The following is a 16,882-nucleotide window of genomic DNA, read 5'->3' on the forward strand; positions in this document are numbered from 1 at the left end:
ATGAGTCTGGAAGAACTCAAAGGTAACAGGAAGCTGAACAGTTTCCTTCCCAGGCATGAAAATACTCTAATGATGGTGGGAGTGGCTGTTCACATCTGTAACATACCAAGAACCTCTACGAAACACATGAAGTTGATGAGACATACGAGCCAGCATCAAAGAGGCACACACTGCTACCCATCCACATCCCCTGTAAATCCCATGTCCTCTGGTTTATCTCTGTCCCCACCAGCTCCTGATATCCTGCACCACAGTTAACCCTCAAGTCCAATACTTACAGTCACATTCCTCCCACCAGTTGGTTCCTGTCAATGTATACCTGTCCAGCTTAGGCCCATTAACTCTGTGATTTATAGGCTAAGAAAGCAGGTGGAGGCAAAAATCAGGAGCATCAGAAATGTAGGGAGTTGGAGCTACAAACACTGGCACATGACTGATGTCATACCATCAGCTCCTGAGTGGGAGTGGCAACATGCTTCAGTGTTTCTGAAAGGAAGTACTAGGCCTAGGTCACAGCCTGGGTCATAGCCCTCCCTGGATCACAAGTGCCTCCTGTGCTGGGCTAGCCTTCCAGGGCTCAGCTGCAGGAACAAGGCAAGGTCAAAAGTAAAGAGCATGGGAGTCACAGCCAGCCTGCCAACCAGACTTCATGGGCTGAAGCCACGTGCCCTTCATCCACCCTGTCAGCTTGGATGTCCTCAGAGTCAGGGGAGCCTTGACTCTTTAGGAATGAGGCCAATAACACTTTCAACAGAGGTAGCAGAGTTTGGGCTCAGAGCTGCCCAGCAGTGGCGATGCCCTATTAGGCAAGTGTTGACAATGTGTGTGGGTGTCATTCTGGACCTCCTTTCAAGAGGAACTTTTCATTTAGTGGCTGCATAAATACCTCATCAGACACATGTGTAGATATTTAGGATTGTTCTTTATTTGTTTCCTGGACTCTATTAAGAAGAGAACATTTAGGGGCTGGAGAGATGGCTCAGTGACTAAAAGCAGTGGCTGGCAGCCCTTCCCAAGGATCTGGGTTTGGTTCCCAACATCCACATGGCCTTTCATACTCAGCATAACTCCAGTTCTAGGTTATCTGTCACCCTCTTCTGGCCTCTGAGGGCACTGCATGTACTTGATACATTGGTGCACATATCTGCACTCAGGCAAATACTCATACACATAAGATAAAACTAAACCACTGAAAAGAAAAAGAGGATCCCGTGTAATAAAAAAGCTAAAAGTACAAGCAAGGTAACTTTGGACTACACAACAATACAAAAAGAAAGAACAGCTCGGGGCATGGAGGAACCAGGGTGTTCCATTCCTCCATGCCAGAGATCCAATCAGGTCCTTGTCCTTAGAGGTGGGAGAGGGTGAAGTGGGAACTGTGGAGAGGTAAGGGATTGAAGAGAGAACAGGAGAAGTTTTGAAATGCAAGCTTCTTAGGGTTACCACAAAGCCACTTATGTAATAAAAGAATAATTAAAAGATGAATGGAAGATTGATTGAAAGGGAAGAATTAGGTAATTAACAGTGCGGGTAATTGCAGATACAGAAGAGAAAGCACAAAGGTGGTACAGGAACCACACAACTTCAGAGCGACTCAGAATCTCAAGGCTCTGCTCAGTACCAGGTAGGCCTGGAATAATGTCAACCTGAGCAGACAGCTGGGATCCTGATGCCTAGGCTTACCATAGCCACACCCCGGGTGTCCTGGTAGGCCACCTTGATGATGTCCTGGGTGCTTGTGTTGAGGAAGAAGTAGCCAGAGCCTTCTGTGATGTGGAGTTCTACCTGGAGGGAGATGCGGGGATGAAAGGGGTCAGGTTGGGTGGCAAAGAGTGCACAGTTTCTCACTTGAGGGGGTGGTGGGCAAAGGGTCACACCTGAACACCAGGATGGTTATAGATGGTCATTTCTTCCGGACTGACCCTCACATCCTCTACAAGAATAAGCTCAATGGAGGCTGACACAGGTACTAGAGGGTCATGCTGAAAGAGAAAGGCCAACATTGTCAGATCCTTAAGACCACAGACATCACCAGCTCCCTCCAAGAAGAATGGAGCTAGATGCTCCAGGTAGAGCCCTCATTCCAGGAATGGAAGCTTCAAGCAGTGTTAGCACCCAGGGGACTCCTGGGAGGCAGAGAGAACCCCACCCCCACCCCCACAGAGGTCAGAAGCATAAGTGAAGTTCTTAAAATGTCGTCTGTGGGGTGTGAGGCTCCAGAGGAGAGCCCAGTGAGGCCACTCAAAAACTAACAGGTTCTACAAGAGATAAGAATGGAATGGGGTGAAGGCATTTGGGACAGGGATAAGTGAACATCTGCCTCAGTAGGCCACCTCCTTCCAAATGGGGACCACTTTCTCCCAGAGGAAGCTTCTTTGTCTCAGCATCCTGGCTCCCTAGGGTGCAAACTCCCACTTTCCCTGTCTACAAGTACCTACTGTCTCCACACCATTTCAGTAGCAGCTTGGGGGTAGTCTGACAGGGTGGGTATCATCCACACAGGTCCATTCTTGGGGACGATCCCCTCCCACCAGGCAGCACATTTGCCTAAAGCCCTCAAGAGATGCTGGGGGAAATTAAGCAGGAAATGATCTCCAGCAAGGGAGGTCCAGGCCTCAGACACCAGACAGAATCTACACAAAACCAGGAGCCATCCTGGTCTTGCCCATGGGCCCACCCACTGTGTCCTCTGGGAGATACCCGTTGCTTCACTCTGGCTGCGCTCAGGTGGGACTGCTGGTAGCCAGTCGCTGTGGCAGAGATGACAGTGGTTCCTGATGCCTCGTGAACCGAAACTGTCTGCAAACCTGAGACAAGAAACAAATATCAGCCACAGGGCCTGTAGTTACCTTGGAGCCACCTCATTCTGCTGCTGATTCAGTTTCAAGTTTTGAAACAAGTTACTGAGTTTGCTGGGGCTTTTAGTCCTGTAAAGATTAATAGGCCCCAAATAGTTGCTGAGATAAGTTGAAAGGACAAGCTCAACACAGGGCTGCTGAGGAAGTTTGTCACTGCCACAGCTTGGCCAAGGGACCTGGGGCAGGAGATCTGACTGCTCTGGCTCCCGAGCCCCTGGTTCCTACCACACATGCCTAAATGGGATTAAAGAAACACAGTGAAGCTGAGTGTACTGCCGCAGGCATGAGATCTCAGCACTCAAGAGACAGGAAGACCTGTTTGAGGCTAGCTTGACTGCATAGGAAGAAGACCTTATCTAAAAAATAAAAAAAGGAACAGTAGCCAGCTGTCAAGGCATGTCTTTAATCTCAGCACTCAAAAGACAGAAGCAGGTGGATCTCAGTGTCTTGAGGCCAGCCTGGTCTACATAGTGAGTTCTGGGCCAGCTACTGCTATAGTTAGACTCCATTTCAAAAAGGGAGGGAGGGATAGGGAGATGAGCTCTCTCTGTATTTCATGGTTCAACTCTGAATAAAGCCCCAGACACCTGAGGTCCTAGGCATGAACTTAGTGTAGGATCTTCTTGTGTGTCTAGGTCTTCTCATATCTCCTCTGCCTCCAGGCCCACTAGCTAAAGACCTGGCTCACCATGTAGTTTCTTTTGGCCATTCCCATCATCCTGGGATACCAGCTGCATGGGCTGGTCAAGCTCAATGCTGGCCAGCAATGGCCGAGAGGACTCCCACTGGATGCTCAGAGAGCTGAAGTTATCAAATCGGCGGCCCTGTTGGTCATAGGCACCCAGGTCTAACAGGGGATTTCGGTGACTGGATACTGGAACCTAAAAGAAACAATGATCAGATGCTGTGGCCACACCTAGCACTCTGGCACTAATGTCTGCCACAGGTATGCCTTGGAACCCAAAGTGTCACTTGTGGGCTCAGATAGTCTTGATGAAAGGGCAGAGATAAGTCATAACCAACACTCAGGAATGCCACCACTCATGTATCCAAAGTCCTGTTCAAATTGGCTCCTTTTTTTCCCATGGGTGATAAGGACTCCCCTTTTTCCCTAACAAAATGACACAGGGTGCATGTCAAGGAGAGGTAGGGGTACCTCCCTAAATCTAGACTGACCCTAGGCTCCAGCTCTTCCTGCTCAGGATAGCAGAAAGGTCTCCATCTTTGGCTGCTCTGGTCAGGGCAGGAACCAGAACCCATCTGCTGGGACTCTTTTTTAAAAAAATGTATTTTAGATGTATGTATGTATGTATGTACGTAAGTATGTGTTTGACTGTTTTCCCTACATACACATATGTAAGCCTCATGCCTGCAGAGGACAGAAGAGGGCAGGATAGTTATAAACCATCATGTGGGTGCTGAGAACTGAACCCAGCACTCATAACTATTGACCCATCTCTCTAGCTCCAGGAGTTTTAAATATGAATTTAAAATATGAATTTTAAATGTGAATCCTGTACTGTCATTTTGGAGAATCAAATTCACACTGTAATTCACACTGAAGTAGCAAAATGGGGTGGGCTCTAACATAGCTTACAGCTGATCTAATCCATTCAGGCACAGCCCAGAAGGAAGAACTATCCTCTGTCACCTTAGGGTAACTCACTAAGTCTAGTGAGATGTGACAAATGATTTGTGGTAGTTCCAGAGGACCCTCTGAGGCCCAAGCACAAACTCTCTGTACAATGGCACCTACTGATGGACACTGTGAGACTCTTGCACCGTGCAGGAAAGAGCTGAGCTTATGTTGCACAGTTGAGATGTATGGCTGTGGGGGTGGGGATTGTTACTGTGGCATGGCTATCCTGATTGATGTTGCACCAAGCTTCCTGCCTCTACCTCCAGGACCCCTCTCCAATTTCTTGTAGCTCTCCTGGTTCCAGACATGACTAAGCATGCTACAATTTAAAAAACACTCCTTCATGTCCTTCATGTCAGCAGCTTGACTCCTCAACTGGGCACACTAAGGGTTTTAACTGGGCGGGGCACAAGCTGGAGAGCTCTGAGTGTGGGCAGGGACTACAGTGCTTTCCCCAGACATCTCACCTTTCCTCTCAGCTTCTGGTAGAAAATCGGTGCTTTCCTGGGAAAGACATCAGGTCTATGCAAGCATGCCTGCAGGCTGACTGGAACTTTCCCACTTTACGAGATGAAACGCTGTGGCTCAGACTCTTTCCAGAACTTGCTCACACTCTCACAGGCTTAGAGTGGAACACAGCAGGCCAGATTCTCCAAGGACTTCCTGTGACATTGCTTTCTCCTTAGGCACCAGCTCAACCCAATCCTGGACTAATTAGTCTCCAGGTACATAATAGCAACCAAGATTGGTAAAAGAAATACTGGCTGACCTGCCTGGAAGACCTGGACCCGACCTGGACTGACTGCAGTCAATCAGTCCCACTGGTTGACTCCATTCTGGTGTTTCACCTTGCCAATAATTTACTCTGCAAACACGTCCTAGGTGGCCTCTGGATTTGAAGAGCTATAAAACTAAATTGATACTGCACCTAGATGCACCTTGGGGATATATCTTCTTCAAGGTCCCCTAATGGGACCATAAATCGCAGGGGCCACGCCTGAATAGCCAGCTCATGGCTTGGGAACACAAGGACTGATGGATCACATGGCAGTTCTGTGTCCAAGGCCCATTACTTCTTGCTGACATCAACAACACGTAGCCCATTCTGAGTCAAGCTCCACAGTCACGCCATTACCATTCAGTCCAAGGCAGCTCTGGACTAACCCAGTCTGGCTGCAGACAGACCAGGAACCCTTGCTGACCTCCTCCTCACCAATGCTTACAGACAGGGAAGACACACATATATGTGATATGGTTTTGGTCCTGCTGCAGCTCAGCAACACAGACTGCTCAACATGAAGGCCAATGCTCTCCTGGTTAACACCCACTCCCCATGCTCTTGCTGTCTTAGTGACCCTAAGTCTACACAAAGGTGCCTCTCAGAGGGACTCAGGGACAGTGTGCTCCTGTTTGCTGGTCACTTACCTATGGTTGCTTGCTGAGCGGTAACTGGCAGAGATTAAACTAGGCAAGCAAATTCTATAGTGATATGTCACTGTAGGAACCTGGGAGTGAGAGAGCTGAGAGGAAGGGTCAGGTATGCCACACCTTTAATTGAAGACAAAGACAAAGGAGAATCTTGATAAAGAAATGAGGGCAGGGGCTGGAGAGATGGCTCCGCGGTTAAGAGCACTGACTGCTCTTCCAGAGGTCCTGAGTTCAAATCCCAGCAACCACATGGCAGCTCACAACTGTCTGTAACTCCAAGATTCGACACCCTCACACTCAGACATACATGCAGGCAAAACACCAACGCATGTGCAGTAAAAATAAATGAATAAATTAAAAAAAAAAAAATAAAAAAAAAAAAAAAAAAAAAAGAAATGAGGGCAGGCAGAGGCAGTGAGGAAGGCATGGGGCCAGGAAGGGGGAAGCTACAAGCCCCAGGGCTCAGCCTATCCAAACCCCAAGCCCCAAGCACTGACAGCAGGTAGGGGGCATGACAACATATTCAACCATGAAAGGCATAGAGTCAGAGGTAAGAACAGCTAGGGGGTCAGGAACCCAAGGCTCCACAGGCCACAGAGGGGACTTGGCATTGACACTGAGCCCAACTGTAAGCCATAAGCAGCTTTAAGCAGAAAAGACAGAATGTATCATGGCTACTCTCTGGACTTACATCCAGTCACATAATCCATCACTGGCCTCCACCACCAGCAATGGTTGACTCCCACAGCAGGTGAGGTTTGAACACAGGCCAACGGTCTCTCATGCTGGAATCACAGTGAAACATCTTCACTGATTTTGCTTCTTGCCTCTGGCAGGGAGCCCAGCAGGCAGATGTTTCTTGAGATTCCAAACTTAGCACAATGCTGTTCCCTCTACCAAGGACAATTACACAAAACAGATGTGAACTAAAAGGTAAAACTTGCAGACAAACCAGGCAGAGAGAGAGAGAGAGAGACGGAAAGACAGAGACAGGTGATGTGGGCTCTCACGCATGTGTGGTAGCTAAAATGATCTCACAGAAGCAGAGCAGAACAGGCGGGAGTCACTTGAGGCTTAGAAGAGAGGGGAGGGGCAGAGGGTTGGGAAGTAGCGCTGAACACGGGGAGCAGTAAGCTCTGGGGTTCTGCAGCACAGGGGGGCAACTAGATATCAGAATAATAGATTACATAAAGAATGGCAGGGGAACTATCTGAAGCTTCCCAACGTTTGAGAGGGAGGGTTGCCCAGACTGATTTGATAGGAGATATATATAGATATAGATATAGATATAGATATAGATATAGATATAGATATAGATATAGATATATATAGATATATATATAGATATATATATAGATATATATATGCATGGATACAGTTCATGCCGTAAATGTGCAAGAAAAAGCTAAAAAGGCTTGAAGCAGGTAGTGAGTACAGGATTTCATCTCAACAAGTCTCCAAGTTGAGATAGAGAAATCTTTTTCTGAGCACCACAATCTGAGGTCAAAAACCAAGCAGACACTGGGGCTGAGCCACCTGCAGGCTCTGAGTCTGTAATCCCCCTACCACACTTCCTACTCCTTGATGTATCTCTTGCTGTAAACCACCCTTACTGGCCCAAGTGAAGCAAGTGAAGGACATAAGTGAGGGTCTGTGAAGTGTTTATTCTCAGCTCCAGTGATGAACAAGGGCCAGAGAAGGCACAACCACCACACAGCTCCACCCAGAGCAGCAGGGGAAACAGCTGTGCTTAACTCCGACAGGAGAGATGAAGGTTAGTCCTCCAGCCCCAGGCATTACAGCTGTACAGCTCTCCTAACTAAGCTTGGAACAGATGTGTGGATCAACGGCAAAGCTGTCTGTCCTTCACCCACCAGGACCCAGCTCACAGCACCTGCCCCACAGCTAGAAAGGCTGTGGACACACTCAGCATCAGAAGGTTCATTCAGATGTGCAGGAGGCCTGGGTGCACAGAGGTGAACAGTACCTACTCTGAGATGGCTTAGGGAAAACACAGACCCTAGGAGGAGTTGCTGGGTTTGGAGATGGATAAAGCTGGTCCTGCATTTCCAACTCTGCCCACCGCAGAGATGGTCATGGGGAAATGAGGCTATGATGTAAAGATGCAAGCACACAGAATTGGCCTAGCCACCACGTGCACAGGAGGGATACTAGAGACCACGGCTGACCTCAGAGCTGTTGTTGCTCTTGCTGGCTTGCCTCCCTGGGACTTCCCCTTAGCTCCACTAGGGGATCATCTCCTTGTCCAGCTCCTCCTCCCACCCCTCTGTGGCTCTCCTCCTCCCTGGCAGCACTGGCCCTCCCAGCTATATTCTCTATAGCATTCCTGTAGTGGCCCTCTTGTCTTCTGGTAGCTCCTCACCTTCCTCAACACTGTTGGTCCAGAACCTGGTGCTGAAGGACCAGGAGGATGTGCTGGAGGGATGAGGAAACCATGACTAACTTCCTCCATGCAGGGCTGGGGCTACCTTCTCCTACATCCCTGAGGTAGATACGCTCAGGGCCCTGAGCTGTGAGACTCCAGAACTGAGGACTGGACCAGTCCCAGCTTCTGGGGAAGCCAACCTGTGGGTGTTAACCTCATAGCTACTGGTTGAAGGCCCCAGGGACTTTCTTTCCCTTTTGATACTTTGAAATGCCCTGTCCTGTGACAATGCAATGCTGATGTCCCCTCTCCTCACAGCTCCCAATCCCACTCTTACTACACACAATGACAACACCCCACAGGAACAGCTGAAACCACAGGACAATCCACAAGGACTCTACAGCTCCTCGTGTGCCCAGCAGAGGGCAACAGCAAGTCTAGAATCAGAAGCGATGGGGCCTGAGGGGTTGTCTTGCTTGGCCACTACGGAAGCTCCTGGACTTAGGATGAGGCCACACACAATGAACCCATCATGAATTAACACATCACAGCCTATTGTGCCCCACCCCCTCAGCCAGTCTGACCCACATATGCTCTGACATGACAGCCACTGACATCAGCTGACAGTACACAAAGACTGTAACTCTAACATGGAACTGAGTGGGCTATGGAGTGCAGAGCTCCACAGAGCATCAGTTTCTGGTGCTGAAGCTGACTGTGGCTGTGACTGGCTCCACTGGCCACACCATTAAGGTAAGATGAATCCCCTATTACTAAGCCTGGGAAAAGACCAAAACTCCAAGTTGGCTTCTAACAAGTGCCTGTCACCTTTCCACCCCATAACGTAGAAAATCAGAAGCTAAGTATGTCTTTCTGTAAGCTGGGACCAACTATGCAACTGGACTTTGGAAAGTCTCCCGCCTCTGCAGGCCCTGGATTCCCTCATACAAGGTGCAAATGGAAACGCCCCACATAGCTCTGGCTATTGAGATTCAGGTGCCTGCATATGGAATCCCAGCTCTCAGAACACTCAAGGCCATGAGTGCAGGGAGCTAAGGTTCTCTTGTCAGTCCATTAAGCAATGTCTCCTCCCTCCCCAAAAGTGGCCATACTCACCACCTGCTTATTCTGCTGCAGCAATGGACAGGACAGGTCCAGCTGCGGGAGGGCATAGACAGGCATGAGAGTGAGCCTGGATGGTGGGGCACAGACGGACTTCACCACAGTGGGCTCCACAGCAGGGAAGGGGTTAGAGAGGCTGGGCCGGTTCCCCACGGACAGGGCAATGACCTAAAGGAACAGGAGGAGGAGTCAGACACCCGAGTGTAGTCCCTCCTCTCTGGACTGAGACTTAATTTCTGTAGGACAGTGATGTTGCCTATACCCAAGCTACCATCTACCAACATCTCAGAGAAGAGGCAGATCAGCGATGCCTTGTGGTTCCCCAGGACATCAGGACAACCCCATAGCTGAATCTGGTACTGGACATTTGAAAGAGAAGACTGTGCTAACTTTACACCCATCAAGGTGAAGCACAGATGTAGGAATCTATACACTGAAGGTTGAGACTTTAACTGTAAAGAAATGGGTCAGAAAAGGGACTGTGCAGGACAAAGCCCTGTGGAGAAACAGAGCCGCAGGTAGAACCATCCGCCTCCATGCCCACTTGCTCCTCCGAGCTAAAGGAGGCCACACTCAACACTTGCATGTGCTATGCAAGAGCACACAGGACTGGGGAGGAGCTGTCAGAAAGGCCCGCTTGTGGCTGGAGCAGGGCCTCCGAAGTCAAGTGCAGGCTTGGGTTTTATATGCAATACAGCTAACAGCTGCCTCTGAGGGAGTGAGCATCCTCAGCCTCACACAACTGTGAGAACAGAAGAGTCTGCTTTGAGGTGGGAGGAGGGAGGCACCTCCTGACTTTCAGCAAGCTGTCTGCCCATGAAACCCTAAGTGAGGAAGCCCAGAGTGTATGCCTTAGGTGAGTCTTGACCTAGAATCTAACTTCTACATGCAAAGGCAGGAGGACCCCAATGAACCAGACAAGTCAAGATAATTTGTGGCTACTCTTAGTCTTATTATTTGTTTGGTATTATGCATTTCTTGCTCCTTTTATTTAAAAAGATTTGTTTTATTTTGTGTATATGGGTATTTTGCCTGCACGTATGTGCACACGTACACACACACACACACACACACACACACACACACACACACACACACCTCGTGTCATGCATGAATCTCCTGAAACTGGAGTTGTAGACAGTTGTGAGCTGCTATGTGGTTGCTGGTTGCTGGGAACTGAACCCGGGTCCTATACTTCTAGCTCCTCTAGTGGGCCTTTCTCCATGCACTCCCTCGACCACAGCAGGCTGCTTTGGATTGCTGGTGTCAGGGGGCTGTCAGGGTGTACAGTGAACCTTCGATTGAATCTGCATTCTTTTCGCTCTTACTTTTCGGTCCATGGTTCTGCCTGCTTTCTGTTCCTGTCTGGGGACTCTCAGAAACAGATCTATCAGAAGCCAGAAGAGCACAAGGCCCACAGATTTGGCCTGGCCTGAGGAAAAGGGTATTATGTCCAGCTATGCAGGCCCTGTGGGAACTCAGGATGTGACACACTTGGTTCAGTACTCTTAACCTTCCAGTATTTTTTGGTTTCCAGCAGTACAAACAAAACCAAAACCAAACTCTAAAATCATTGAAGCTGGGCATAATAACTTATGCCTGTAATCTCAGCACTTGGAAGGCTGAGGCAAAGTGAGTTCAAGGTCGGCCTATGCTACATAGTAATAAAGTGGCGTTTATTCAAGCTACCCTCAGCTGCAGAGGGAAACCCTATCTTGAAACAACTAGAAGTTCACACTTCAGGCATTGGCACATCCCTCCGAATCCTGAAAGAACAAGCTAGTATGCCAAACCCAGGTCCAAGGTCACAATCCTTTTTGACAGCTGCCCAACCCTGAAACATGGGGCTTTGTGACTCCTGGTCTCAAACTTCTACCCCTACCCTCTAACAGTAGACGGGGGATACTATTAAGCCCTGGGAAAGAGGAGGCCACTCCGACAGGCTGGCTTTAAGAAAGCTGATGTGTACCGGGGAACCCAACGGCCACATTCCATTCTGTTGGCAGGCCACCTCACTGAGCCTGAGACTCCCTTGTCCTTGGGTAAGAGGAACAACATTCTCATGGCTCTCTGAGGACTGAGTAGATTTTCTATTTCTCCCAGTAGGCAAGATGGGACTAAGGGTGGCCGCCCACTCACCTGTTCACCCAAGGCCTGGCAGGTCACGAGGACCCAGTGCTGCTGGTAATTCCGGGAGGCTGGAGGGCCTAAGAGAGACAGACTGATGCTGCCTGTGTCTTCAGAAGTGATATTCCGAAAGAATTTGGAAGGTTCCAGGACCCATGGCCTGGGGCCTCCTTCAAACAGCATCTCCTTTGAGGAGCCCAGGGTTACCACAGCAACAGAAGAGGGATCCACAGCCTGAAGAAAGAAGGAGAAGGCTTAGCATTACGCTGGGAGGATGTGGCCAGGCAATGCTAGGCATCCAGAAGTAAGGTCCCCACCCTGCTTGGGGGACTGTCAGGCAAACCCCGTGTCCTCTTTGAAATTCAGTCTGCACATGGGCATCATGCACAGGGCAGCTGTGAGTTAGGGGCTTCGGGAAGAATTAGGTCCTCACTGGAACGGAGAGTACACTAGAGTGCAGGGCATGGTGGTGCACAGTTTAATTCAAGAGGCAGAGGCAGAGGCAGGTGGGTTTCTATGAGTTCAAGGCCAGCTTGGGCTACATAGCAAGTTCTAGGCCAGCCAGGATTACATAGAGATCCTGTCTCAAAAGAAAAAGAAAATAAACCCCAGTAAATTCGTACCTAGGATCTATCCTAACACAGACTATATGAAACGACTTCATGAACAAAAACATGCTTTTCATGCTCATTTCTCAGAGGTAAGAGCCAGCAACACATTAATATTCACAAAGAGGGTTCTGGGGAGGCATGATGCACCTTGCACAAGTCCCAACACAGTACTTACCAAAAGCTGAATGTCAGACACAATACTGAATATATACATTAATCCTACCACACTGCCACTATTATTATTATTATTATTATCATTATTATTATTATTATTATTACTTTCCATGAGTAGATTGCCTGGATGTATATCTGTGTACTATATGTGTCCATGGATGACAAAGGGGGCTCTGATTCTGAGCCTGGAGTTACAGGTGGTTGTGAGCCATTATGTGGAATTGAAGCTCAGTATTTCAGAAGAGCATCCAGTGCTTTAATGACGGAGCCATTTCTCCAGCTCCTGCTTTAACCACTGAACCATCTCTCCAGCCCCCACCCCAGCACACACATACATACTGTGCTCTACAAAACAAAAGCTAGCCAGTGTGAAGGCCTAGGCCTACATTTCCTGCTACTTAGGAAGCAGTCTGAGGCCAGCCTGGGTGACCTAGCAAAACTATCTCAAAATAAAAATAAAAAGGTTTGAGATGTGGTCAAGTGCTTGCCCAGCATGCTCAAGGCTTGCTCTCTGCTGTAGAATGCTGGTGGGCCGTCGGGTAGAAGATGGCTTTCACAGGAAACAAAGCTGCAGACAGGCAAAGCGCAGGGTTCAGGAGCCCCTGGCCAGCATGGTCAGGGCTAGCTTAATGTCCTTGCTCCCAAGTTCTCCTCCGTTCCCTTTTGTGTTCCTGTTTATTTGGGTTGTTTTGTTTTCTTTTTTGAGACAGGTCTCATCACTGAGACCAGGTCTAGGCTGGCCTGGAACTCAGAATCCTCCTGCCTCAGGCACCTGAGTGCTGATTTACAGGTGTACATCACCACACCTGGCTTTATCTTCCTCACCAGTGTGCAGAGGCACCCCATGCAAGTCTCTAGGCCTGTGTTGCACTTGGCAAAGAACAGTGCCCAGCACTCTGCAGGTTCTCCACACTAACTGAAACAAACTGTGCATTAGCCAGTAAGACCGCACAGCCCTCAAAGTCTCCAGTAAGCAAAGGGAAAACTCACAGAGTTTTTGACAGAAAGTTATTGTTCTTATGGACCTAGAGTGGTTGTGATGCTAAGGGACTTGTAGCCTGCCCACAGATACCAATGACAGCACTTGGGGTCTGTTCTAGTTTGCTTCCTATTGCTGTGATAAACACCATGACCAAAGCAACTTGGGGAGGAATGGATTTATTTGGCTTACACATCCCAACCACAGTCCATGAGGGAGGGAAGTCAGGGTAGGAGCTCAAGGTAGAAACCTGGAGTTAGGGACTGAAGCAGAGCCCAGGGAAGAACTTTCTTTGGTTTGCTCACCCTGCTTTTTATACAACTCAGGACTACACACAACAATCATTACTCAAAGCCCCCTGACTTGTATACAAATCAATCTGATGGGGGCATTTCCTCAACTGGGGTTTCTTCTTCCCTCCCATATGGCCTTAGCTTATTGTCAATTTGGAGAGAAAAAAAAAAGCACATGATCTATGAGAGAGGCCATCATCTAACCTCCAGGAACACTAAAGAGAAGATGGAGAACAGACAGGGCAGATGACAAAGGACAGGGACAACTCACCTTGAGGGGCAGGTAGGCAGCGAGAGTGATCTTTGCACCCAAGTGTACACGGCCATGTGTGTAGCTGACAAGGAGGGTGGTAGACCCCTGGGCGTCAGCTCTCACTTTGACTCCACTGCAGTGCTCAGGCCCTGGTGGCAGCCTCCCTGCATAAACAAAATCATAACATGAACTTGTTCTTCAAGGAAAAGGCATGGCAGGCCAAGGTTCCCTTTTCATTCTGTTCTTCATATGCAACTTGATTTTGTTATCAATTACATTTCCCAGAGGCTAGAGTTGTAGGCTCAGTGGTAAAATGGTTGCCCAGCACAAACAGGGCTCTGGGTTCCATCCCCAGCACCACAAAACATAATTAAACAAAAGCAAAGTATGATTCATATATATTCTGGTACACATAAAACTAGCAATGGCTTCCCACCTCCCCCATATGCTTAACGGACCCTGAGTCCAGGATCCAGGTCAAGAGAGAGCTTACCAGCAGCCCAAGACTCCTCTAAAAGCCCCCTTTGGTCTCCGGCTCCTCCCCATTTCCATCAGAACAGCCTTAAATAAAGAGGTGTGGAGAGCGTGGGCTGTGCTGATCTGCCTGCCTCCCCACAGCCCTGAGTCTTCATGGCCAGGCACCTTTATCCACATTTCTGCATGCTGTTCTGCGGTGGGGGTGAACGCACAGCACAACTTTCTCATGCCACCATGCACATCACAGGTGCTTGTAGTCTGGGCTGTGCTACACAACACCGATGTGAGCTCTGGCATTTTTTTCTGGCTGTGACCAGAGGGATGGGAGCAGTGCCATACACGTGTGCAGGCATGCATGTGTGCAGGAAGTGTCTCCCAGTTTACCCTGCTAGCAGCGCTTTTCATCTGTGCTAGCCTTCCCCACCAAATTTTAACTAAGTTTCCACGAAATGTATTAATGTCGTGCTGTTTGTGTTTGTCAACTTGATACAAATGAGTTACTCTGGGAAGAGGGAAACTCAGTCAAGGAACTGCCTCCATCAGGTCTGCCTGTGGGCAAGTTGAGCAAGTCTGTGGGGCATTTCCTTGGCTAATTATTGGTGTAAGAGGGCCCTGCCCACTGTGAGGGGTACCACCTCTGAGCAAGTGGTCCAGGACTGCATGAGAAAGCAGGCTGAGCAAGCCAGTAAGCAGCACGGTCTCTGCTTCAGCTTCTGCCTTCAGCGTCCTCCCTTGGCTTCCCTCAGTGATGGAGTGTAAACGGTAAGCCAGATAAATCTTTTCCTTTCTCCAAGCTGCTTTTGGTCATGGTATTTAACACAGCAACAGAAAACCTAACTAGAACAAATCTGAATTATGGTGAAGTACACAACATATAAACTTCTCATCTCAAAAGTGGGGCGAGCAGTCGCGGTGGCTCAGGCCTTTAATCCCTGCACTCTGGAGGTAGAGGCGGCTGGCATATGTCTTGAGTTCAAGGCCAACCTGCTCTCCAGTGTCTTCTAGGCTGGTCAGAGATTAATAGTGGGACCTGGTTGTTGTTCATCATCATCATCATCATCATCAACAACAACAACAACAACAACAACATCATCATCCCACCCCAACTTTCTTATGTACAGCAACAGGCCACAGGGTTGTCCAGGTCCCACCACCAGTTCCCACTCAGCCCCTCTGACTTATAAAACTGAAATGTCTAGTGTTAACAGCAGCTATTATTTCCTGTCTCTATGAGCTTGCTTAACAAGCAGCTCACCTAAGTAGAACTACATAGCACTTCCTCATGTGATTGGTTAGTTCACCTGGCACAATATCCTCAAGGCTTCTCAGCGAGGTACCACAACGGGACTTCCATCTTAGAGCTGAACATGCCCCATGCCCACTCCTCTACTGAGCTACCTGGCCGTGTGAACAGGCTAACAAAGACATCTTTATATTCGCACATCAATAACCTTAGGTCTATGACTAGAAGTGGGACTTCCTGAGTCATACTGCTTCTGTTAAAGGTTTTGAGAACCCAGCATACTGTTTTCCAGTGTGGCTGGCTTTAACATCCTCCAGCAGAGCATGGAGCCCAGTTCCTTACATCCTAATGCTTTCTGTTGCTGTGTTAGCTGTGTTAGTAGCTGTCCCAGTGGGTGTACTTTTCAGTGTGTTTCTTCTTTGAGATTTATTTTTTAACTGTGTGTGTGTAATGTGAGTGCACACATGTGATGCCCGTGGAGGCCAGAAGAGAGTGTGGGATCCCCCAGAACTGGAGTTGTAGGCAGTTGTGAGGTACATAATGTGGGTTCTGGGAAATTAACCTTGGTCCTCTGGAAGGGCAGCACGTGCTCTTAACCACTGAGCCATCTCTCCAGCCCTTTCCTGGTGGCTTTGCTCTGAAGTTCTATGGTGACTGATGAGCGTGGGCATCTTTTCCTACAACAGTGACTACTACATGTAACATTCGCAGAAATATCTGCTCAAGTCCAGTGTGCATTACTGAATCTCTATGCTTTACTGTTGACACACAGAGGTTCTTTACATATTCTAGATGTTGATCCTTACTAAGGAATGATCTGCAAACACTTGCTCCAGTCCATAGTTATTTTTGTCCAATAGTGAACCTGCTATAGTTCCTTCCTCAAAGTCCTGCTATGTGCCCAAGCTTGGAAAAGCTGACTCTACTAACTTATCCTGATGACCATACCTGCTCCAGGGTCATGTGTGCCCTAGGGTGGCCCTCACCAGTAAGACATCCATTGCCCCAGCCTGGTGAGTCCCAAAAATTCCCATCCAACAACCTGTTCACTAAGAGAGATTCCAGCATTTTCTAAGGGCAATTCTAACCACATAGGATTTGTTTTGACTGGTGTCTTCAGAACCTGGACTCCCTGAAAACCCCTCCAGATGTTCAGAGGGCTGTCCATGTATAGTCCTCTCAGGAGGCAGGAACTCTTGCACCCATTTCCCATGACCCATCGAGAAAACAAGGCTCAGAGAGATTGAACATCATGCCAGTAAGTGAAGAGGCCTATCAGCTCTGGGAATGTT

At 48.6% G+C, this 16,882-nt stretch overlaps 1 protein-coding gene across 2 annotated transcripts in view; it reads right to left on the reverse strand.

Moving 5' to 3' along the window:
- The window catches only part of Nup210 (nucleoporin 210), a 104,268-nt gene that overhangs the window by 38,145 nt on the left and 49,241 nt on the right, over positions 1–16,882 (reverse strand). For both annotated transcript variants that reach the window (XM_034511184.2, XM_076940116.1), the window contains 7 exons: positions 13,889–14,034; positions 11,573–11,794; positions 9,428–9,601; positions 3,547–3,739; positions 2,701–2,807; positions 1,878–1,982; positions 1,684–1,785 (listed from right to left, as the gene is read on the reverse strand). In XM_034511184.2, the coding sequence (XP_034367075.1) occupies positions 1,684–1,785; positions 1,878–1,982; positions 2,701–2,807; positions 3,547–3,739; positions 9,428–9,601; positions 11,573–11,794; positions 13,889–14,034 (1,049 nt within the window). The remainder of the gene's footprint in view (positions 1–1,683; positions 1,786–1,877; positions 1,983–2,700; positions 2,808–3,546; positions 3,740–9,427; positions 9,602–11,572; positions 11,795–13,888; positions 14,035–16,882) is intronic.

Source organism: Arvicanthis niloticus, chromosome 9, assembly GCF_011762505.2.
Source record: "Arvicanthis niloticus isolate mArvNil1 chromosome 9, mArvNil1.pat.X, whole genome shotgun sequence".
Lineage (NCBI taxonomy): Eukaryota > Metazoa > Chordata > Mammalia > Rodentia > Muridae > Arvicanthis > Arvicanthis niloticus.